This window comes from Miscanthus floridulus, chromosome 8, assembly GCF_019320115.1.
Source record: "Miscanthus floridulus cultivar M001 chromosome 8, ASM1932011v1, whole genome shotgun sequence".
NCBI classification, from domain to species: domain Eukaryota; kingdom Viridiplantae; phylum Streptophyta; class Magnoliopsida; order Poales; family Poaceae; genus Miscanthus; species Miscanthus floridulus.
The window spans coordinates 125,589,194-125,613,370 of record NC_089587.1 but is presented as its reverse complement, the minus strand read 5'-3'; the positions used below and the strand labels follow the sequence as shown (position 1 = coordinate 125,613,370).

The following is a 24,177-nucleotide window of genomic DNA, read 5'->3' as shown; positions in this document are numbered from 1 at the left end:
GTCTCATTGCTTCTTACTTTATTGGTTCATTTTTTCAGTTAATTATTTTTTAGTGCAACAAGTTAAAATGTCTTTTTTATCTTAAGTTGTTCTCCATCCACAAAAACGTTTAGAATTTTTTAAACATATTTTTATTTAAATGATTTTTTAATCGAAATTCGATTGCCAGCCAAATAATTTCATAAAATGATTCCAATTCATCACAAAAACGTTTCTTTAAAGAATGTGGATCCAAAACATTTCTGCGAGAATCTAGAGCCCTACCAAACGGATATGTAACAACACGGGGCAGGGCAGATGCCTGCGACACCTGCTCATGTTGAGTTGTCCATCTCAAATTGTCAGAACTACATCAAAATGTACAAGCTTATCTTATTTTTCTTGTATGTACAAGCATATCTTTTTTTCCTTTTCTTAAAAATTTTCACTTATTTTCCCCCCTCCACCGCACGCACGGACGCACACGTCGGTCCCTAATCTCTCGTCGGATCGAAATGAAGAGGGAAATGAGGCTTTTACACATATGCCATTAAAAAAGTTTGTAATTACACACGAGCCATTAAAAAAATTGACCGCACACGAGTGCCATCGTTCTGAACTTCTTTGCTCTCCAAGCCATTCTGTCGGTGTTCTGTTCGTTTTTCACTATTTGGGAGTCCTGACAAGTGGGTCAGGTCAGTCAAAATGTCCTTAATACCCCTCTCATTCTTATCCTCTCTCTCTCAAACTCTCTCTCTTCTCGCCTGCGCCCGCGCGCGCCCGCGGCGGCCGGGGCGGAGCTCCCCCGCGCCCGCGCTCGCAGCGGCCGGGGCTAGGCTGGGTGGCCGCGTGGAGCAGCGGCGCCGAGGCGGTCACCGAGCTCCGCCAAGCGGGGCTCTTCACCTCCTGCGCCGCGCGCTGCTCGTGCCCCGGGCGCCCCCAGCAGCTGGAGGTGGTTGGACCGGCACCTCCGCTCCCGTGCGTGGCCAGGGGCGAGACTGACGATGGCCGAGCTCCGACGAGCACCCGTCCGCGCCCGCCGTCGGCTGCGTCCCGCGTCGTCGGCCGCGACACCTCCAGCGCCGCCCTGTCCCCGCGCGCCGCGTCCCACGAGTTCCAGCCGCCATGGCCGCGTGCGCCCCTGCTCGCCATGGTCGTCGGCCGCAAGACCTCAAACGCCACCCTGGCCCTGCGCGCCCCGCCCCGTGAGTTTTGGCCTCCATGGCCGCACGACTGCGTGCTCCTTGAGCTGCGTGCGGCCATGCGCGTGCTCGGCGCACCCAGGGCCGCGCGGTCGGGAGCAGCCCGACCTGCAATGGACGCCGCCGCTGCTGACCGTGGCGGACGCGAGCGCGACCGTGAGCTCTGCCTAGCGTGGGTGCGGGCTCCACCGGCCTCGGATGCGAGCGCGAGCGGTGTGGACGAGAGAATGGTATTTTGGACTTTTATACTGATCGAACCCACGTGTAACGATGAAAAAAGAATAGAACACCGACAAAATAGTTTGAACAACAAAGAAGTTCAGAAGGATTTTTAACAGCTCGTGTGTAATTACAGCTTCTTCGTCTCCGTGTCTTCCTCAGTTCCTCTCCCGCACGTTTCTCAGATCTGCGCCGGCGTAGCCCTTCACACCGCCCCTGCGCCGGCTCCTTTCGTGACGACCCGGCCTCGCCCCGCACTGCTACGTCCATACGACGCCGTCGCCCTGCGCGGCCTCGCCTGCCCGCTCCATCCCTGCGCCGGCTTCACCCCGCCCCTCTCCAGCGCAGCGCCGCCGTCGGCCACCTCGTCCCCTCAGCCGTCGACCCCGCTCATCCCCTCCGCCGGATTTGCCAGCAGCGATGCGCCCCGGGGGCAAACCAGGCAACGACCGCTAGCTCGGCCCACGGGAGCGTCGAGGAGCCGGGCGAAGCTCGTGCGGCACCGTGCGAGGAGCGCGGTTCCGGTGGCCCCACGCGTGGAAGGAGCGCGGGCTCCGACGGTCTGACGCACGCTAGCGAGGTGTGTGCGTCTCCGGCAGCGCGTCTCGGGGCTGAGGACACCGAAGGCCGAGCACACAGGAGGGCAGTAACCTGGCACAACCCACACCTCCCTACGGGATAGAATCGGTGGGATAAGAGGTCCGCATTTCCCTTTCCCCTCCACTCCACATTTTCCTTTCTCATGAACCAAGCATCGGATGAGCTTTCCATCCCTCCTCATTTCCCTATCCCACTCCTCATATCCCGTTATCCAAACAGCACCTCCGGGTACTGCAACCCAGCAGCAGGGGCCCTGGCCTCAGCGCACCTGGATGGCAGGGCTGGAGGAGTTGAAGAAGAAGCTACAACCCTTGCTCTTCGATGACCCGGACAGAGGTGGCGCCAGTACCAGGGTGCCCTTACCAGAAGAAACTTGCGATTCCTACGCAGTAAGCACGCCCTGGTATTCTTGGTTTATTGCTCATTGGTATTTGCAATTGTAGTTATCTATAGCACATTATGTCATGTTAGCCGTCTCGTCTAAGGTGGGAGGCCTAGAGAGTCGATTAGTGGCTTTAACGCTGCGTGGTACATGTACAAGCTCAATTGTTTTCTGTTTAATTTGAGGATAAGCAACCAAATGAACACAGATAGGCCTATGTTTTGTTTATAATTTATTTCAGTACTGGAAGTCAACTCATTTGCATATGCAGCTTCCCCAAATGAAATCTTCACACCATGAGTAGCCTTGTTGCCTGATAAGCTACCTATAGCCCTGCCTGCTATTAACTTTGCAGTTAAACTCTTGCCTAACATTCTTTTGAAATTTGTGATGCACTGTGCTCACGGTCATGCTTTCTCATCTACACTGTGTTTACCCATATCAACTAGATCACAGTAACCATACTGAGGCGCATACATGGGACTGTGGGCCTGTTTGGTAGAGCTTCATTTGATTCTGATTCTCTATGGAAGCTGATTCTTTGAGAGAAGTGATTCTGTGGCTGAAAGTGATTTTCTTTGTTTCTTTAGCATAAACTCTCAAAATCACGATGGCGAATCACGAATCAGGAGAACCTACTTTTTTCAGTTCCCAGCCTCTTAGTTCATTTTAGAGAATCACTTCACGGAATCAGCAAAGAATCACTTCTCTCTGATTCAGCAGAGAATCAGTTCTGGGAGCTCTGCCAAACAGGGCCTAAGATGTAGGGTGCAAATCATTCCATGTTTTTGTGTTTTCTGTGACTTAAGTATGACTCTTGTGTGTAATAATGGCACAAGAGAAATTAGTAAATCATTTTTACCAGACTTATTATTTGTTTTAGAAAATGTTCTTTGTGATCTCTGTTTTTTTGGTAGGTTGTTGCATTCTTGCTCCTGTTTTTTTATCTATTGATCCTTTGCTTTCTTCATCTTGCACCCTAACCCTGAACTGCTTATGGATTCTAACGAAATATTTTCTAAATTTTGTTCACTGATTTTAATAATGGCTAAACCTTCTCCTACGCAAACTCGACATGATCCAAATCAGTTGGTTGCAGTCAGGAGTGAATTTGGGCCTAGGGCCAAATCACCTAAAACTTTTATGGCCCAATCCGTCTCTCTGTGATAGCAGGCCATGACCCAGCAAGGCAAAAGCCTGGAAGGATTTACCCAGGCCCAGCAAGCTGTTTGGTGTTGCCATTGCATCGCCTCGCATCTGTCGCTCTCACGCTGTCTTCCTCTTCCCTCGTCCGCTCCTCATTTGCTACGTGTTAAACCCTATCTGGGGGCATGGCCAAATTAATTCACTGGTGGCTGAATCAACAGCTGAGCGCCATGGCTTGATGCCTGGACCAGCAATGTGTGGCTGCGCACCGAGCATGTGTCATGTGTGACCAACTGGCTGGGCGGCCAGCGTTGGTGGCGCACTGTTGTCTCCTCATGTGCCCCTGTGTGGGAGTGCAGCATGCTTGGCACCGCCGCCGGCAATAGGCAAATCCTCACTGCACGAGAAACAGGACGATTCACTCAACTGCATGGAGACCAGCATTGCAGGTCAATTTGTTATTTAAGCCACTTCAGTTTCCTATGGCAGTTCCTTTTTGAAAAAACATCCCTTGCCACTCTTTTCATAATCACAGTCTCTAAAAAAGGTTATATCTCCTTTGACACTCTTATATGCATAGTCCTTGCTTATTCATAGTTATGTTTCCTGACCAACCACTTCTTTCTTTGAGTCAGGGATTTGAGGATCCTGTTATCTTCTCTATCAAACAATTGAACTGTTGTTGTTTTTGTTTGTTTGCAACCAAAATGCAACAACAAAAATGCAAAATGACATAATCACAAGATGATTTGTTGTTCTTGCTATTATACGAACATTGTTATTGTTTTTCAAACAAAGTAATAAAACATTCCTGCATATTGGGTGTTTGGATTCTCGGAAAAATAGCATCCACGTATCCGTACTACATAGATGTGACCTGGAGCTGGTGCTTTAGGTGCTTAAATATTGGCCCTAGGCATGCAAATTCATGAGCTCCGCCTCCGCTTCCAGTAATGAATGGACTATGCTAAATAAGGATGTTGCCAGCCTTCCCAAGTTATGCAAGAAAAAGAAAAAGGAAAAGAAGTCCTTTTTGCTTTTCCAAACAATCCTCAAACTATTTCAATTGGTCAATTCTACCCCCATTGAGATTTGTATTTTTGTTTCCACATGTACAAGTTGAGTTTTTTAGTTAAATTTTGTGGTTTACGAAAGGATATGATGTTCCTATGTTAGAAAAATACATGAACTTTTCATGGTTATTTTTGTAGGCTAGGAGCATCATACTTATTTAACCCTTGAGATACAAATTTGCATGGAAGTAATCATATAAAATTCTCAATGTATTTTTCTAACATAGGACATCATATCCTCAGTCACCTGACAAAAATCTGAACTTAAAACTCATCTTGTGTGCTGAGAAAAAAAAGACAAATCTCATTGTTTGAGAGACAAAATCGAGCCTAACTTTTGCTTAGTGGGTTAAGTGGATTGTTTTGGTAGTAAAATGGATTTCTTCAAAAAAAAAAAGAAGGAAAAACCTTCTCCAGTTCTTCGCTGCTACACCTTTGAGGCAACTGAATACAAAAGTAGGAAAGGATGTGGAGGATCAATTGTATTCAGACTGGTGTTATATCATGCACAGTGCTTAAACTCTTAAGTCATATATTGAACATTATTTAATGTATTATACATATTATTTTTCTGTATGCAGATTTCTGATGGTGGGACTGTTAATTTACTTAGTAGATCCTTGGGTGAGTATAACATCAATGAGCATGGCTTTCATAAACGAAGTGCTGGGCCAGACGAGTCAGATTCTGATGAGAAGGGGTACCGTTGTGCCTCTCATGAGATGCACATATTTGATCCCATCGGTAATGGTGCAAGTAGTGTAGTGGAGAGAGCTATATTTATTCCAGTTCATCGAATCTTGGCCTTGAAGAAGATAAACATATTCGAGAAGGTTCGTATCTTATTCCTTATGGTCAAAGATGCAAATAGAAACCATGTTTTTGTGCACTCTTTTCCCGCAATTGCTTAACCACCATTCACAGTATTTCTTTGCAATGAAGACCTACATTCTTGGGAGCTTGTGTGAAGGACTTATTATGCGCATCTAGTTGATTGCAATAACTATATCCCTTTTGCCCCCAACTGCATAATTCAAGATATCTAGTTTAAAACACTAATCCTATCTTTTCTAACCAATGTCTAAATTTCCTCCAACTGTATAATATTTATTTAAAGGGAAAAACTAATTTTAAAATGAGCCCTATATTCGTAGTTCCCTGTTTCGTTTGCGTCATGGATCATACTTTTCGCATTGTAGGTAATATTTCTTTTTTCTTTGTGTACCATGCAATGTGATTAAACCAATGTTTACAAATCGTATAGTCGAGCCTGGTCGCAATGGGACCGACCAGGCGACTGATCGCGATTAGTCATCGACCAGACCGATTAATCGTCGTCCTATATATTTCAGGACATATATATACCCGCACAGAGCGGGAGCTCTCTGCACTGGGAACGCTCTTTATATATACTATATACCTCTATATACTATATAGTATACACAATAAAGCAAGCATGATCACTTCCACCATTACACGCGGCTGTTCCACATCTACAAATATACACAACAACTATACAGCCTCTCAGGACGGAGAACCAGCAAGCAAGATGAGTAGCAAAGGGGCAGCACAGAAAGCAAGTAGACTGGCAGAGGGCTGTTGAGTGAGGGATGGAGCACAAGGGAAGAAGATGAAGGACGGAAGAAGATGGAGGGAAAGGGCACATACCGTCTGAGGAGGAGCTCATCACGACGAGGAACCGTGCACAGGCAGAAGAGGAATTGCAGCAGCGTGGGGGAGGATTGCAGCGTGCCTCCTCGCTGTGCATTTTGGTGAACTCTTATGCTAACCCTAACAGGCCAAATTGGCAGCCCATTAGCCCACATGTAAGCCCAGTTAAGCAGGCCCACGAAAAGCACAGCAACCAACCTGGTCGTCCCTATCCTAGTTGTACGACCAATTGTGATTAAGCGACGAATAGTTGGACGACTAGGTTTCTGGTTGAGCTAGTTGCCTCGGTGCCCCTGGTCAACCTCCAGGGACCAATTAATTGTGATTAATCAGATGCCTTGTAAATACCGGTAACATATTCTTGCTGTTTCAAAAGCTGGAGCAAAACAAATTAGAGCTGAAAACATCCTGCCAAGACTTGTACAGTTGTTGGACAGAAAGGGTACTGCACGTGCTACATGATTAATTGGAGAATGGAAGACTGATTGGACTTATGCAATTGTTCGGTGTTTCGTGCTTATATATTTACATATTTGATGATATTCTTTCTCATATTCGATTGCATACTATTGTTAAAATTAAAAAAAATATCCTACTGTACTATCGAGCTAGGTACAAGTTTCTGACTAGCTTAGCTCATTTTATGAACATGCAGATTCATCTTGAAGCCAATCTTGTGCATTAGAAGTATCATTTTGTCACACATACGAGTCTTTGTTCTTTGCTGAATCATTTTTCTTTGTGTTAATATTGTGATGGGCTATTTACACAGATGGGCCAATCAGCTGTAACTTGGGATCAGATTATTGCTAATTACATGTGATTATGCTCATACAAATAGAAAAACATGATTATCCCGCCCTTTAAGAATCAGATTGTTAATACAGTTTAGCATTTGTGGTCTCCAGGAGGTATATAAGTCATGTATACATGATGGGATGGTTACTGCATCCATTTAAGCAGCTGGCTTAATGTTTGTTTATAGTGCTTTCCACAACACTTGTTTAATGGAGTGCAGTAGTATAGTTGCAGTGAGAGCAGTGTTGGCTTGGTTTTATTGTGTTAGTCGCTGAATTCTCACTCTTGGAAGTAGCAGAATTCTTACTCTCATCGAGAGAGGATGACACTAGGAGTTGGGACAATTTTCTGGATTATTTTTCAATGCCATGCCAACCCAAGGGGTTGGGGATATATATTTATAGGCTGCTAGCCAGCCAAGCATATGCCAAGATGCTCATCTAAGATGCTGTCCTAGATGCTAAGATGCTGTCCTCTGTCCTCTAGTCTAAGATGTTGTCTTAGATGCTGTCCTCTAGTCTAAGATGTTGTCCTATGCTGTCCTAAAAACACAAAGACCACAACAGCCCCACAAAGACCACAACAACCAGACTTATCCATCATTCTCCCCCTAAGTCTTGTGGGTCGTCTTGTGGGAAAGTTGAACCATCCCGGTCCTGGAGCAGAGCTCAAGGAACTTGATCCTCCCAAGGGGCTTGGTGAGCAGGTCCGCAAGCTGGTCCTTGGTGTTGATGTAGCTCGCCTTGATGCTCCCTTCCTCAAGACAGCCTCGGATGAAGTGGTACCTCACCCGGATGTGCTTGCTGCGTTCATGGAAGACGGGGTTCTTTGCCAGGGCCAGAGCGGACTTGCTGTCCACCCTGAGCTCCACCGCTCTAGTGTCTCTGCCGAGGAGATCACCAAGCAGTCGAGCGAGCCAGAGCGCCTGAGTCGAAGCGGTGGAGGCCGCTATGTACTCGGCCTCGCAGCTGGACAGGGCCACCACCTGCTGCTTGACCGACTGCCAGCTAACGAGGCACTTGCCGAGGAAGAAGAGGATCCCGCTCGTGCTCTTGCTGGTGTCGATGTCGCTGGCGTGGTCGCTGTCGCTGTACCCGACGAAGTGTGCCGCCTTAGGGCACCTAGGGTAGTAGAGGCCGTGGTCGAGAGTCCCCGCAACGTAGCGGATGATCCTCTTCACAGCCTGCTGGTGCTCCGTTGTCGGTCGCTGCATGAACCGACTAACGTAGCCGACGGAGAATGCCAGGTCCGGCCGTGTGTGGGCGAGGTAGCGAAGGCTCCCCACAAGACACCGGTACTGCGTAGCGTCCACCTCCTCCGTCGTGCTGTCGCGGCTCAGCTTCAACCTCTCCTCCATCGGAGTGAGAGCTGGGTTGCAGTCGGTGAGCCCAGCTAGCTCAACGACGCTCTTGGCGTAGGCGGTCTGTCGAAGCGTGATCCTGGAGTCATCCTGGTGCACCTCGATTTCCAGGTAGAAGGAGAAAGGCCGCCTCGTGCGGGCTTTGCTCCGTTGGTAGACACCCACCAGCAGAGCATTACCTCCACTGCCCCGTTGGTAGATGGCCGTCTCGTGCGGGCTTTGCTCGAAGCCCATCCCTTTAGCGTGGAATCCAACTTGGCATTCCACGCCCTCGGTGCCTGCCGCAAACCATAGAGGGCCTTGCGCAGGCGGAGCACCTTGCCCTCCTTGCCGGGGATCGCAAATCCCGGCGGCTGGTGCACGTAGACCTCCTCCTTCAAGTCGCCGTTAAGGAACGCCGACTTGACGTCCATGTGATGAACACGCCAGCCCTCCTGGGCAGCTAGCGCAAGGACGAGTTGCACGGACTCCATCCGTGCCACGGGAGCAAAGGCGTCGTCGAAGTCGACCCCCTCCTGCTGCACGAAACCTCGTGCCACCAAGCGAGCCTTGTGCTTGACGATAGCACCGGCTTCATCCCTCTTCAGCTTGTACACCCACTTAAGGGTGATCGCACGGTGACCACGAGGAAGGTCAACAAGCTCCCAGGTGTGGTTCTTCTCAACCGCATCCATCTCCAACTGCATCGCGGCGCGCCATGCCGCGTGTCTCTCGGCCTCTGCAAATGATCGAGGCTCGCCGTCGTCACACGCAAGGTGCAACTGCGCCTCCAGGTCGTGAGGCACCGGTCCCGGCACCGGCTAGTCGCCGAGAAGGTTCTCCATCGTACGGTACAGCAACGGCTCGCCGTCGTGGTACGCGTCGACGTGCTCCTCGTCGTGAGAGAGCGGAGTAGCGAGCTCAACCGGGCCGTGCTCGACACGAGCTGGTGGTGGAGTAGACGTGCTCGGAGTGGTGCCTGTCGGTGCTGGAGTGCGTGGCGTTGCCGGCTGTGGTGGAGCCGGCGAAGAACTCATCGCAGCCGAGGTCCTGGCTGGAGAGCGTGGTGCTGTTGGAGTAGCAGGTGCCGGCAGGGGCGGATCTACAGTAGGTGCATGGGGGTACAGCTGTCCCCCCAAAATTTCTGGAAAAACACCAAGTATATATATCCTTTAATACCTTGTACATGTATAATACATTGTTAAATACAATTGCTAGCCTGCTCAGCCCATACGACAGCCCGAACACTCTACATTCGTTGCTTTCTTGGCCCAACAACAGCCCAGTTCCATACTGCACAACACGTATTGATGTATAAGCAATCTACCGAACACTCGAACAGCCAGACGAAACGACGCGACTTCCTTCTTCAACCCCGCCCGCCCGTCGGCAGCTGGAAAGACAGAAACCCTCGTCGCGACGTCGCTGAGACGCTGACGGCCGGCCGGCTGAGGCGCTGCCGCCGATCCATCCAGCAGTCCGACACTGCTTGACTGCTTCCCCTGATGCAAACGGTAAAATTCAGTCTTGTTTCATTCCGACCAATCATTAGACAATAGTTCAGTGATCAATAGTTATGGTTTGCGGAATTCCTCTTCTAATTTGACCAATTATTTTCTTAGAAAATATTTGTCCCTAGAGTACTCAGTGATCAGTATGTATTTAATTTTATTATTGCAGAACATCAAACAGCATGAAGAGGAATAACAATCTTGCATCTCTATGGAATGCTCATGCTCAGAAACAGAAAGCACAAAAGGTGTCTTCTTCCACCCCAAATCAACTAATTATTCATGATCAGCAAGTAGGACCTGAAATTCCTTGTGAGGAAGAAATACATGAGACACAGGAGATGGAAGATCAAGAAGCAAGACCTGAAAATCCTAGTGACGAAGAAATACATGAGGAACAAGAGACAGAAGAGGGAATTTATGATGTTGATCGTCTTCCCCATGATCCTGGAAAGAGGATCCCCATCATCCAATATTCTGCCAATGAGCAAGATGCAGTGAGAAGAGGATATATTGCAAAAGGGCCATGCCAGCCAAGGACATAATTTTCCACAGCGACAAATTGGTGGTAAGCGTCGCTTTCCGGTTAGATGGTTTGACAAGTATGATTGGCTTAAGTACAGTGTGGAAAAGGATGTTGCCTTCTGCTTTGTTTGTTATTTGTTTGCGGATACAGCTAATTATGTTGGTGGTGATGCTTTTGTGAATAGTGGGTTTAGAAAATGGAACCAGCCTGCAAAACTTGACTTGCATGTTGGAAGCATTACAAGCACCCACAATGAAGCTCTTGAGAAATTTACTAATTTCATTAGGCCAAGAGCATCAATAGCAAGTACTTACATTAAGCACACCACAGAAGAAAAAGTTAAATATAAGGCGCGTTTAACCTACTCAATTGGTTGTCTGGGGTTTCTTTTGCGTCAAGGGCTGTCTTGTCGGGGACATGATGAAAGTGACACATCTAGCAATATGGGGAATTTTAAGGAACTCCAAAAATGGTTGGGTGAAATGTTTGAAGATGTTAGAAAGGTTACAGGACAGAATGCTCCCAAGAATTGTCAGATGACTGCCCATTCCATACAAACAGATATCATTAACTGTTGTGCCAAAGAAACTAGCAAACTTATTATTGAAGATCTTAGAGATGACTACTTTTCTATACTTGCTGATGAATCTAGTGATGTTTACCAAAAGGAACAGTTAGCTCTTTGCATAAGGTATGTTGACAAAAAAAGGAAGGGTTACAGAAAGATTCCTTGGTATTGTTCATGTTCAGGATACTACTTCTTCAACACTAAAAGATGCAATAGTGTCTCTTCTTATGGAGCACAAATTGACATTATCTAAATGTCGTGGTCAAGGATATGATGGAGCTAGTAACATGAAGGGGGAAATCAATGGGCTGAAAACAAAAATCATGGACGAATCTCCTTCAGCATACTATATTCATTGCTTTGCGCACCAACTCCAATTGACTCTTGTTGCTGTTGCCAAACAAAATGATGACTGTGTCGCATTTTTTTATTGTGTCACAAATATTTTGAATGTTGTTGGGATTTCTTGTAGAAAGCATCACATGCTTAGAGAAGCCCAGGCACAGGAGGTTTTGGAAGCTTTAGAACAGGGTGAAATTGAAACAGGACAAGGTTTAAATCAAGAGATGTGTCTGGGTAGGCCAGGAGATACTCGATGGGGAACTCACTACAAGACTATTTCTCGTATTATTGCTATGTATCCCACACTCCGGAAAGTTCTTGGGAAGATCTCAAAAGATAAATCTCAATCTGAGCGTATAAAAGCTCAAAATTGCTTGACAGTAATTGAGTCATTTGACTTTATATTCGTGGCACACTTATTGCTGACCATATTTGGATATACTGATGAGTTATGCAAGGCTTTGCAAAAAAGGGATCAAGACATTATTAATGCTATTGAATTTGTTGAGATGACTAAGTTCCATTTGCAAGTGTTGCGAGAGGACAATGAATGGGAAACCTTTCTGAAGGATGTCACATCTTTTTGTGTTAAACATCGAGTCAAGGTTCCTGATATGGATGGTTTTTATGTGCCTGTGGGGAGACCAAAACGTTACTTTGTGAAAGTAAAGAATCTTCATCGGTTCCATGTTGAAATGTTTCTAAGTGTCATTGATATGCAACTCCAAGAGCTCAATAGCAGGTTTGATAATATATCTTGCTTATTATTTTATTATTGTTCAGCTTTTTTGTTTTTTCCTTTCGTAATAATTTATTTTCTCCTTACTGGGGCAGGTTTGGTGAAGTTAATACAGAGCTTCTTGTTTGCATGGCTGCTCTAAATCCAGCTAATTCATTTGCTGCTTTTGATAAAGATAAACTTATGAAACTTGCAAAGTTTTATCCTCAAGATTTTACAAGTACAGATTTGGTCCAACTTTCTTCGCAGCTTAATATGTTTATTGTTGATGTGCGAAACGACACAAGGTTTCAACAAGTGAAGAATCTTAATGAGCTATCTATCAAACTAGTTGAGACAAAGAAGCATGATCGCTTTAAACAGGTTTATTTATTGCTGAAATTGGTCCTCATCCTTCCCGTAGCTACTGCAAGTGTTGAGAGAGTCTTTTCAGGAATGAACTATGTGAAGACCAAGCTTCGGAATAAGATGGGTGATCAATACTTAAATGATTGTTTGGTCACATTTATTGAGCGTGACTTTTTTCGACGTGTAAGCAATGAAAATATCATTAAACGCTTTCAAGCCATGGCGGAACGGCGTGTGAAGCTTTAGCTGGAAACTTAGTATATTAGAATTATGGAAAGTTGAAAACATGTAACTTATCACACCTATTTTATCATCGTTTAGTGATCTAATTATGTCGTGTCCATGTTTGTTGACTATATCGTTTTCGTCCGTACCCCCATGATTGAAATCCTAGATCCGCCACTGGGTGCCGGGGTTGGTGGAGGCTCGGGGACTGGGGTAGACGCGCTCGCCGAAGAAGAGCCGTCTACTCCCCCAGCTTCCTCGAAATGGACGTACTCGACAGTGAAGTCGTCGTACGTCAGAGCCGAGCCGTCGTCCACCGCCTTATCCCACGCCCATCCTCGCCCTTCGTCGAACACAACGTCGCGCGCCGTGCGCACACGCTGTCTCTTCGGGTCGAGGATGCGGTAGGCCTTCGAGCCCTCCGCGTAGCCGATGAACACTCCCGGAGTGCTCCTGTCGTCGAGCTTGCTGATGTGGCCAAGCTCCTTGGCGAACGCGAGGCAGCCGAAGACCCGCAAGTGGGAGATCGCCGGCTTGCGCCCATGCCAAGCCTCGTACGGCGTCCTGCCGTCGAGCGCCTTGGTAGGCGAGAGGTTGAGGATGTAGACGGCCGTCACCACCCCCTCTCCCCAGAAGACAGCCGGCATCCCCCTCGGCTTGAGGAGGGCCCGAGCCATCCCCACAACCGTCTGGTTGCGCCGCTCGACGACGCCGTTCTGCTGCGGGCTGTACGGCGCGGAGTAGTGGCGCTGAATGCCCTCGTCAGCGCAGTACGACGCGAATTCAGCCGCCGTGAATTCGCCGCCGTTGTCGGTGCGCAGCACGCGCAGCTTGCGGCCGCACTCTGCCTCCGCAGCAGCCTACGCGCGCCTGATGGCGTCCGCAGCCTCTCCCTTGCTGCCGAGGACCATCACCCACATGTAGCGGGAGAGGTCGTCGACGAGCAGCAGGAAGTAGCGTCGTCCTCCCGGTGTGGCTGGTGTCACCGGGCCACATAAGTCCCCGTGCACAAGCTCGAGCCTCTCCTTGGCTCGAAAGCTAGCCCGCTGTGGAAAGGGGAGTCGCCTCTGCTTCGTCAATACGCAGACATCGCAGAGCTGCTCCACATGGTCGAGGCACGGTAGGCCTCGCACCATCTCCGTGGCACTGAGCCGCTTCAGGGCCTCAAAGTGAAGGTGCCCGAAACGCTCGTGCCACTGCCACGCCTCGTCGTCCCGACGAGCAGTGAGACAGAGGGGTTGTGCCACCTGCACGTTAAGGACGTAGAGTCGATTTGCGCTTTTGGATACCTTGGCAAGAAGGCGACGACGACGATCCCAAATCCTCATGACTCCGTCCTCAATCACCACGCGCGAACCGTTCTCATCCAGCTGTCCCAAGCTGATGATGGAGTTCCTCAACGCGGGGATGTAGTAGACTCCGGTGAGCAGCCTGTGCTCACCAGACACGGTGGTGAAGATGACGGAGCCGACGCCCTTGATCTCCACGCCGGAGGCATCCCCAAACTTGACGGAGCCTCGGACGCTAGAGTCAAGCTCGGTGAAGAACTCCCGTCGACTGGTCATGTGATGGGTGGCGCCGGTGTCGAGGCACCACCCATCAGTCTTGTCGTTGCTGGAGCTGTCGCCGAGGAGGGCGTGTGCTTTTGGCTCGTCGAGGTGGAGGAGAGCCACTGCGGCCGGTGCCGCTGAAGGTAGCTCAATGCTTGCATGTGCCATGAACAGAGCCGGCTCCTCTGCCTGTGTGACGTGGGCTTGGCCGCGTCGTGGCTGTCGGCAGTCCTTGGCCCAATGGCCGCAGTTGTGGCAGGCGTCGTCTCGTGCCGGCTTGTGCCTGCCGGCGGCGCCGCCCTGGGCGCCTCCGCGGGCATCACCCTCGGCACGTCCACGCGCCTCGGCCTGGGCGTCTCTGCGCGCCTTGCGTGGCTTGCCACGCTTGCGGCCGCCTGTCGCGGAAGAAGGCTCCCCCTTCTTCCGATCACCTTGGCTGGCAAGCCACTGCTCCCGAGTGAGAAGGAGCTTCCCGCCAGTGGTGATGGGCCCCGAGAGAGACTGTGGCTCATCGCTGTCGACGACTTTGAGGCGACCTATCGCCTCCTCGATCGACATCGTGGAGAGATCCAGCAGGGACTCGATCGAGCGAGCCATCTGCTTGTACTTCTCGGGGACGCAGCGAAAGAGCTTTTCGACAGCTCTCTCGTCGCCGTAGGTGTCATCGCCGAACTGCACCATCTTCTGTAACAGAGTGTTGAGACGGAGAGCAAAGTCATCAACGTCCTCACCTGGCTTGAAGGCCAGGTTCTCCCACTCCTTACGAAGTGCCTGCAGTGTGGACTTGCGGGCGCGGTCGCTGTCGATGCGTGCCGCAGCGATGGCGTCCCAAGCCTCCTTGGCAGTCCGCTTGTTGGTAAGCGAGAACTGCATCTCGGGCGGGACTGCAGCGATGAGGGCATCCATCGCCCGTCGATCTAAGTCGTAGTTGCCGTCGCCGTATCGGACTGCCTCCCACATGTGCCGCACCTAGAGCTTTACCCTCATCACCGCAGCCCACTCGACGTAGTTGGTCTTGGTGAGGGTAGGCCACCCACCGCCGGGACCGACGTCCCTGACAACAGCCTGGAGCCCGTGGTAACCACGGTACTGATCCGGGGAGAGAGAGCCACGCTGCCTGTGAAGGCCGCGCTCTCCATTGACCCGTCGGAACCGATCCGGGGAGAGAGAGCCACGCTGCCTGTGAAGGCCGCGCTCTCCATCGACCCGTCTGCCACCGTTGCCGTGCGCGCCTCCTCCAGGAGCACCACCGGCGCGTCCGCGCCTGTCTGGGCTGCCGCCGCGCTCGTGGGCGTGCGCGGCTGCCCCAGGAGCGCCACCGCCGTGCGCGCCTCCTCCAGGAGCGCCGCCAGCGCGTCCGCGCCTGTCTGGGCTGCCGCCACGCTCGTGGGGCGTGCGCGGCTGCCCACTGCGCCGCCCGCACTCGCGCTGCCTCCCTCTCTAGTAGCTCGAGGTCCGCGTCGGCGGTGTCGTCAGCGGAAATGGAGCTGCCGATGCTGCCGCGCAGAGCCTCGACCTCCGCTGCCGCCGACGCGCTGCATTCGCCGTCGCCGCCGCTGCTTCCGCCTCCGCTCTGGCTGCTGCCAGCTCCGCCGCTGCCAGCCTCGACGCCCTTGCCGCCGCCGCAGCGGTCTCTGCCTCCGCTCGCTCGCGTTCCTCTGCCGCGGCAAGTTCGGCCTCCTGCCGACGCCGCGTGTTCGAGGCGACCGAGTGCTGAGACTGCCCTGCGGACATGACGCGCTACCGGGGGGCTGCTGCGTGGGGAGAGGGCTGCTTCAGACGAGCTGCTGCTCATCTGCGCGGGGGAGGAGTGAGCAGGAGCGGCCGGAGTTGCTGCTCGCAGCTGGGGCTGTTGTGTGGCTGGGAGAGGAGATGAGCAGGAGATGCTTAGGCTACAGGATAGTACGGCTCCGATACCACTTGTTAGTCGCTGAATTCTCACTCTTGGAAGTAGCAGAATTCTTACTCTCATCGAGAGAGAATGACACTAGGAGTTGGGACAATTTTCTGGTTTATTTCTCAATGCCATGCCAACCTAAGGGGTTGGGGATACATATTTATAGGCTGCTAGCCAGCTAAGCATATGCCAAGATGCTAGTCTAAGATGCTGTCCTAGATGCTAAGGTGCTGTCCTCTAGATGCTAGTCTAAGATGCTGTCTTAGATGTTGTCCTCTAGTCTAAGATGCTGTCCTATGCTGTCTAAAAACACAAAGACCACAACAGCCCCACAAAGACCACAACAGCCAGACTTATCCATCATATTGCAGAATGAGAGCAATTAGCAGATACATCAAAGGGTAAGCATGCTCTCGTTTGCTCTAAATTCAATTTGAATGCTGTGGCAGTGAACCATGTTTATTATTACATAGAGTAATCCAGGTACTTTATGTTGTCACTACCTATCTAATTCATATTCATTCTACAGTTGCAGTTGGTAAACTTAAGTCATTGAGAGGTTCTTTTCACAGTTTTTATGTACTCAAGTTTCTTGATACCTTTTGCAGGAGAAGAGGCAACAAATTCTCAATGAGATGAGAACATTATGTGAAGCATGTTGTTATCCTGGTTTAGTTGAATTCCAGGGTGCATTTTACATGCCTGATTCTGGACAAATAAGCATTGCTCTTGAATACATGGATGGTGGTTCCTTGGCAGATATTATAAGGGTCAAGAAGTCTATACCAGAACCAGTTCTTTCACATATGCTACAGAAAGTATTGCTTGTATGGATCTTCCATATCTTTTTAATCCATATTTGTAGTTTCTATGTTAGCATTAGACATTAGTAAAAGCCAAGATATGACTTTCTGTAAATTTAACTTGGTACATTCTTCTGTGTATAATTCAAAAGGGTCTGCGATACTTGCATGAAGTAAGGCATCTAGTGCATAGAGATATAAAGCCAGCAAATTTGCTGGTAAATCTTAAGGGCGAGGCGAAAATTACAGATTTTGGTGTGAGTACTGGTTTGGACAATACAATGGCTATGGTATGCTACTTCTTGGCGACAGTCATCGCAATGTTCTTCTAGTGATATTTCTTTTCTGAATAGTAGTGAAAATGAAATAATATAGACTGAATCAGCAATATATTTTCCTGCTAAATAAATATGTTCCAGTGTGCTACCTTTGTAGGCACGGTCGCATATATGTCACCTGGGAGAATTCGTAATGAGAACTACTCTTATGCTGCTGATATTTGGAGTCTTGGACTAACAATATTGGAATGTGCTACTGGAAAATTCCCATATGACGTAAATGAAGGCCCTGCAAATCTCATGTTGCAGGTGAGTTGGTTATTGGGTGGTTACTTGTTTGTTTCTTACTATAGACCTGTAATTATTGATTGATGTTTGGATGAAATGTTGTCCTTTCCATTGACTGACTTCAAATGCTAGTAATCTGAGATACTTGGCCAGTTAGGTTCCTTGATTAAATATGCTGGTATGGGATAAATGACCCACTTGTAGTTTTTTATGATATACTTGTCTTTTGACTTAGATTTTGCTAGTTGAATGCATGGATGGGTTCTCCACTTTCCCTTTGAATTTGCAATGTATAAATCATTTGACAGTGTAGTAAATGTTCACTGCGAACAGGCGTGAGTTGGTTAGGTGGCTCTAGTAGCACTCCTTAGGTCCTGGGTTCGACTTTCCGTGGGAGCGAATTTTAGGCTGAGGTTAAAATAAAATCTCCTTGTCTATCCCACGCCAAAGCACAGGTCTAAGGTCTGGCCCAAGGTTGTGGTCATTCTCATATGGGCAACACTGTGTGTGGGTGGGCAGGTTCAGGGGTTTTCTTGACCTGCGTGAGAAGGTCTTCTTAGCAAAATGCCCGGGGGCTGTCTTACCCCCGTAGGCTGAGTTTTTTTTTTAAATGTTCACTTCTAATACCAATTCGTATCATGTTTCTGGTTCGAATTGCTGGTTGATTTTATCAGATTCCTTTTTAGTTATAGCAGGTTATTTCAAATTGCACAAGTGTTAGAGAGCTTAATTTGACTTAATTTTCTCTGTTCTTTTTTCTTAATTGCTTTTCTGTAGCAGCTTTAAAAAAAAAGCACGGCCAACACAATGCAACAACCGCAACTGACCGTAGTTGTAGCTGCCCCTGCCCTCTGCTGCCTGCTCTTAGCTATAACGACGTATGCTTATCATATTGCAATTTGTCATATGATGCTGTGACCATTTTAGTAATTATCTTTGTATAGTTATTTGCACCTCCCTATCTTCTTTCTTAACTTGGTATCTTGTAATTCAGATACTTGATGATCCATCACCAACACCACCATTAGATGCTTATTCATCAGAATTCTGCTCATTCATCAATGATTGCTTGCAGAAAGATGCTGATGCAAGGCCCATGTGTGAGCAGGTAAAGATACTTTGTATAAAATGATTTTCATATAATTTGAGTTCTGTAGGTAGGGTTTCAATATATACATTTGTCATAATTCTCATGGCCTCATAGTGTTTGTATGCAGAGAAGTGGTTATTAGTCAGTTTGATTTAATCATAGAACGTTGAAGTGCGATTTCCCCAATAACTTCAGCATGTCTGTGAACTCAAGTAGATTATGTTTTATTCCATTATTATTACTTTGATTACATTGAATACTATTTGCAGCTTCTGTCACACCCATTCATCAAGAGGTATGCAGGAACCGAGGTGGATTTGGCAGCATATGTCAAAAGTGTTGTTGATCCAACAGAAAGATTAAAGCAAATAGCTGAGGTGAGTCATTGTAGCATATTACAACTTTACCCTTTCGTACTGTAGTTTAATTTAGGTTTGGTGACATTTTTTGTCAGCCCATTGGGCTCACATAGTCAGATTCATTTATTCTTAAGGATCAATTCGATCCCTCAAGTTAAACATTTGGCTGAAAATAGTCCCTTAGCTGATTTGGCATGATGTATAGATGCACAATGCATTCAGATGGGTTCGCTGGTGTGCTGTTACTGTAGGAAACAGAATAGAATTGGATGAAATTGGATTATTTGCATTGAGCCTCTCTGGTGGTAATATAGAGTTTACATGACTTGGGGGTCAAGCCGGTATACGTGGTCGTAATCCCAACTAACTCTATCCTAGTTGTGATATACTCAACATCCTCCTGCAGTCACACCACAGATGGTGAGACTAGGGAAGAAGTCGAAGGTTGAAGTCGATGATCTAACATTCCTCTATAGTCTAAACGGTCATTGTGTCATGTATGCTGTGGCTGGAGAAGAAAACAGACGAGTAGCTCATGCAAGATAGTAACCCTTTGTGCTCATGTCGAACATTCCCCTATAGTCTAAACGGTCGTTGCATCGTGTACTGGCGAAGAAAACAGACAAGTAGCTCATGCAAGACGGTAACTCTTCTCATGTCGATGTTGCTGCCCGTGTGGGCGAAGTAGCCGTGGTCGAAGATGTCCTGCTAGAGATAGCCGTGGTCGGATTGCCGGCAGCTGTGTATCCTAGCTAATGGGTTAAAACCCACCCCTTTCCCAACCCAACCCATAGCAAATTAACTCTTGCCAATCCCAGCCCACCCCAAAATTTTGTTGTTTCAACCCAAGCCAATCCAACCCACCAAGTGGTAGAATCCATGGGTTTGCATAAAAGGTATATATGAGTTTGAATTAAACATGTGGACACACATCAAAAGCTAGACTCTTGAACTAAAGCTCGTGTTCACTCATTAATTTTTTTTTCAAAATTGACCAAAATTTGCTGGAGATGATTTATTACATCAGGGAGCTACTTCAAGCCAATTGGCACCACATGATCAACATGTGGGCCCCCACATCAAAGCCGCACCCTAGAACTAAAATCTCGTGTTCACACCTTAAAACTTTAGTGAAATTCACTGAAATTTATTGGACACGATTCAACATGACATGAAGCTACTTTGTCTAGTTTTTTGGCCCGGCATGAGTCCACCAGTCTTGGCCCGATCTGCGACTGTTAGTGGACAGGGATTGACAACGAAATGCAAACCTAAAAATTTACCAATTTATTTAATTTTATATTGTTTGTATACACTAAAAAATAGTGGTTGGCCCGCTTAGGCCTAGGCCCAGCTCAAAAAGGCCGTGGCCGGTGTCATGTTTGTGGGCATGCTTTTTGAGCCTGAAACTAAAATGAGCTCTACTGAGTACGTCTCTGCCTCATCTACCCTTTGCGCTCGTTGGACACACAGAAACTGTCTTAGCTCCCAGCCCGCTGTACTGCAGCTGCCATGGTCCAGCTCACGTGCGCGACCGTTCTCGTCAGTGTAGGCCATCATTGCTTCAACGATGTGCGGTTGAGTCTGCTGCAGTACCCTCGTCCCTGTCCGCACGCATTCAGGGAAAGTCTATGCCGGACCCACCATTTCCGCCAGTCTTCTACTTTCTGCCCGTCGTTGACCGCTGGATGGGCACGCTCGTGGCTGACCCGCTGCTTGCCTCCATCGGATAAATTAAAACCACCCTCAGGTGCATGGGTGAGAGGTGAAGCTCGCAGTCCCATCCATTGCTGCCGGCGAGTGCTCCCTTGGCCGAATCAGCCCCTCCACGCCATACAGGTCTATGTTGATTTGGGGAAGAAAGAAGAGGAAGGAGATGACTCGTGGGCTAATTGCAAATTTCATGCCATGCTAGCTACTGGCTCCACATGCCACGTAAGATCTAAGGGTCAAAATGGACATGCGGTGAACCACTTAAAAATGTTTTTGGACCTAGAAGTTGAATCTAAGGGCCAAATGAAGGGGTATGTACCTGCGGTGAACCACGTTAAAAGTTTATGGACCCGAAAATCAACTTTTAGAGTTGATGGACCTAACCGAAACCTCCGCATAAGTTAATGGACCTATGGTGCATTTAACTCTTTTAAATTTGTTGGAATGTTCCCTAGAAAAAACCATCTCTTTGTGCAGAGCTCAATCAACTATATTGAATGTATTTCCCTTTTCTTCTAAAATGTAACGGAATTAACAAAACAAAATGGAGAAGATTTGTGAAAGGTGAAATAAGTTGGTAAGCTGAAAACTCATTTCTGGATTTGGGAGGACATTATCTAGTTGTAATTGTTAACTAGTGTGTCCTTAGCATTAGAAACCGGTGAAAGTTTAAAAGTTCGACCAGCAAACAACCAACTACCATCATGGCAATGATTATTTCCTTTTATGTATGTACATTCATGCACTTGACTAGAAGCGTGATGAAAAAAATGCTGACTCTTTAGTATCATGTTTACTAAGCATAAAAGATAATGTTGTTTCCTTAATTCCAGATGCTTGCTATACATTACTACCTCTTGTTTAATGGATCTGATGGGATTTGGCATCATATGAAGACATTCTACATGGAACAATCTACATTCAGGTACCTTAAGTTAGTGTTACAAATGTAAGCATCAACGCATCATGGCGAAATACATGTGTATCAGTTTCATTGTCTTCAAAACTAATTTTGTATCCTAAAGCTACTGGAATGCTGATAGAGTTTCCATCTGGCTAGAATTGTAACCCATTTCCTGGGATTAATCTACTCATATGCAACTTGGGACAACTTTTGGGCTTTTGGCCCAGTTTGTTTGGGGAATGAACAAGCTATGATTGTTCTTCTGGTTGTACAATGCTATGATTTTCTTTTAGAGTTAAATGCATGAGCGGCCCCTAACTTGTCAAGGGGTGTCACTTAGGTTTATGAACATTGAAAACTCATTTCTGGATCCCTAAACTTGTTAAGTGGTACACCGCAGTGGTTGGTATGATCCATAAATGGACCTGTGGTGCACCATTTAGCAAGTTTAGGGATGTGCGGTACACCACGTAACAAGTTTAGGAACCTAGAAATGTTTTTTCAAAGTTTGTGGACCTAAGTGACACCCCTTGACAAGTTTAGGTGCCGCTCATGCATTTAGCGCTCTTTTTTATGAATGGACAATTTGAAGATTTGACAAAATTGTGAGCTGCTGAAAATTTTTGACTAGTTACATTACATGCTCAGTTGTACTTTACTTGACATGTTCTTTTATGTCAGGAAGTAACTGGAAGGTTACTACCGAATGTTTCCAACTGCATCCTTCTGGATGTTTTGAATCCCTTGGTAGTATTATACTTTATTATTACATGATAGTTATAGTTGTGCTGAAATGTGTCTCTGAGCACAGTCTTGCAATTCCTATTTTGGCAGTTTCTCAGGGAAGGTGTATGTTGGCCAAAATGACATTTTTGATAGTTTGTCAAATATAAGGAAGAAGCTAAAAGGTGATAGGCCCCGAGAGAAAATTGTTCATGTTGTCGAGAAGCTACATTGTCGTGCGAATGGTGAAACTGGAGTTGCAATTCGTGTATCTGGATCATTCATTGTGGGAAACCAATTTCTTGTATGTGGCGATGGGATAAAAGCTGAAGGGATGCCCAGCATGGATGAGCTCTCTATTGACATTCCAAGCAAACGTGTAGGTCAGTTCAGAGAGCAGTTTATCATGCAACCGGGGAATTTAATGTCATGCTATTACATATCAAAGCAAGATCTGTACATTATCCAATCCTGATTGAGCATATTATTTGTAAGATTACTCTCTGAAGCTCTATGTACCGTGGATTTGGAAAAAAAAATCCTTTTGAAGTCTGGGTTTGAATCTTATTTTACCTTTTGGAACTGAAATTTTGGGCCAAACCTCTGACTAAAAGAATTGAAGTTGAAGCCTTCAACTATATTCATGTTTAGAACTGTTTTTATCTTTGGTTGTATTGTTATTTTTCAATTTGTTTTGAGGTCCCAAGAGGATGTGCGATTTGAGTAATTGCTGAAATTGATCATTGTTTGTTCTAAGGGGGTGTTCACTCTTGTCTCCTATTTGTGCTGCCACAGATGAGACCTTGTTCCTCACAAGGGACCAGTCCTGTCTCCTGTGGGTTGGATGAAGGCTAGATAGATGGTATCCAGCCAGGGCAGTCAGAACCTTCGGGGGCTTAAATTATCCTGCAGTCCTGTCGTTTTAATTTTTGTTTATTTTTCTTGGTGTCTTGTCATTGTTTGCTCACTGTCCAATGTACATTGTCCTTGTCAGCCCAGAGTAGACCTGAATCCTGGAAACACGGCGTCATTATATTCTTCTTTTTAACCGCGGTCTTAAAACATTTGTCATTGCCAACAATGCATTGGTCTCTCCACGCAATGAGATAATGTGGGTGTTACTAATGGACAAGGAGCTGGTCTTTTCTATCTCTAATATTGAGTTGAAAATGGATTCTTTCAGCCATCCATGTTACTTCCCACACTAACCTTCCTATCCCATCTATGATTTGGACTACTTACGTCTCGTGCTTAGGCCTGCCTTCGGTTTGGATTGGAGGAATTCTAAAGGAAAATTATAGGAATGAGAAAACAGAGGAAAGGAATCTGAACTGAGTGTTTGGAATGAAGTCTATTTATTGTTTTCTTTTCCTACTCGTTTGCCGAGCTAACGAGTGCTTGCTGCTGACTTTTGTGGCCGGTAACGTGGCGACGGACTGCATTAACAGAGAAATCGAGTGCCTGACCTGACCTCTCATGGTAGAAGAAGCTCACCAAGAAGGATATGCCGAGGCTACAGAGCACTACCGGCGAGTATCACCCCACCGCCGCCGCAACTGGAGCCCACGCGCGCATGTCGCCTCCAATGCTGCAAATTGAGCTCGTCCGCATATCACCCCCATTGCTATATAAATCGAAGTCACAGACCTGGCTGCCCCATGACCCATCCGCCATGGCCCTGTTTGTTTCCGCTTATAAGCGGCTTATTGGTGGAAATAAGCGAGAATCTCGCCAAACGCTTTGCTTATTTCCACCGATTCTCGCTTATGTGGTAAGCCGCTTCAGAGATTTGAACTACGAAAAGCGAAAAGCGAGAAGCGAGAAAATCTTCGCTTAGATTATAATCCAAGCGTGTCTGGGAGAAGCGGAAACAAACAAGGCCATAGCCTCAGCACGCTGAGGTC

The 24,177-nt window shown here is 47.4% G+C and overlaps 2 protein-coding genes across 4 annotated transcripts; both read left to right on the top strand.

Annotated features, from left to right (window-relative positions):
• Nucleotides 1-1,525: 1,525 nt before the first annotated feature.
• On the top strand, nt 1,526-22,917 carry LOC136477259 (mitogen-activated protein kinase kinase 3). 3 transcript variants are annotated; one of them, XM_066475379.1, is made up of 10 exons: nt 1,526-2,099; nt 2,220-2,389; nt 5,183-5,434; nt 16,724-16,942; nt 17,071-17,208; nt 17,338-17,505; nt 18,479-18,592; nt 18,844-18,951; nt 21,480-21,571; nt 22,385-22,917. In XM_066475379.1, exons 2-10 carry the CDS (start codon nt 2,273-2,275, stop codon nt 22,746-22,748), a joined length of 1,572 nt encoding a protein of 523 aa, XP_066331476.1. In that variant the 5' UTR covers nt 1,526-2,099; nt 2,220-2,272; the 3' UTR covers nt 22,749-22,917. The 3 variants fall into 3 exon arrangements, with proteins under 3 accessions (XP_066331476.1, XP_066331475.1, XP_066331477.1); XM_066475378.1 differs by lacking the exon at nt 1,526-2,099 and having other exon boundaries at nt 2,159-2,389; XM_066475380.1 differs by lacking the exons at nt 1,526-2,099; nt 17,071-17,208 and having other exon boundaries at nt 2,159-2,389.
• LOC136477261 (uncharacterized) lies at nt 11,009-12,692 on the top strand. The gene is made up of 2 exons (XM_066475381.1): nt 11,009-12,098; nt 12,191-12,692. Exons 1-2 carry the CDS (start codon nt 11,140-11,142, stop codon nt 12,687-12,689), a joined length of 1,458 nt encoding a protein of 485 aa, XP_066331478.1. The 5' UTR covers nt 11,009-11,139; the 3' UTR covers nt 12,690-12,692.
• Nucleotides 22,918-24,177: the final 1,260 nt, after the last annotated feature.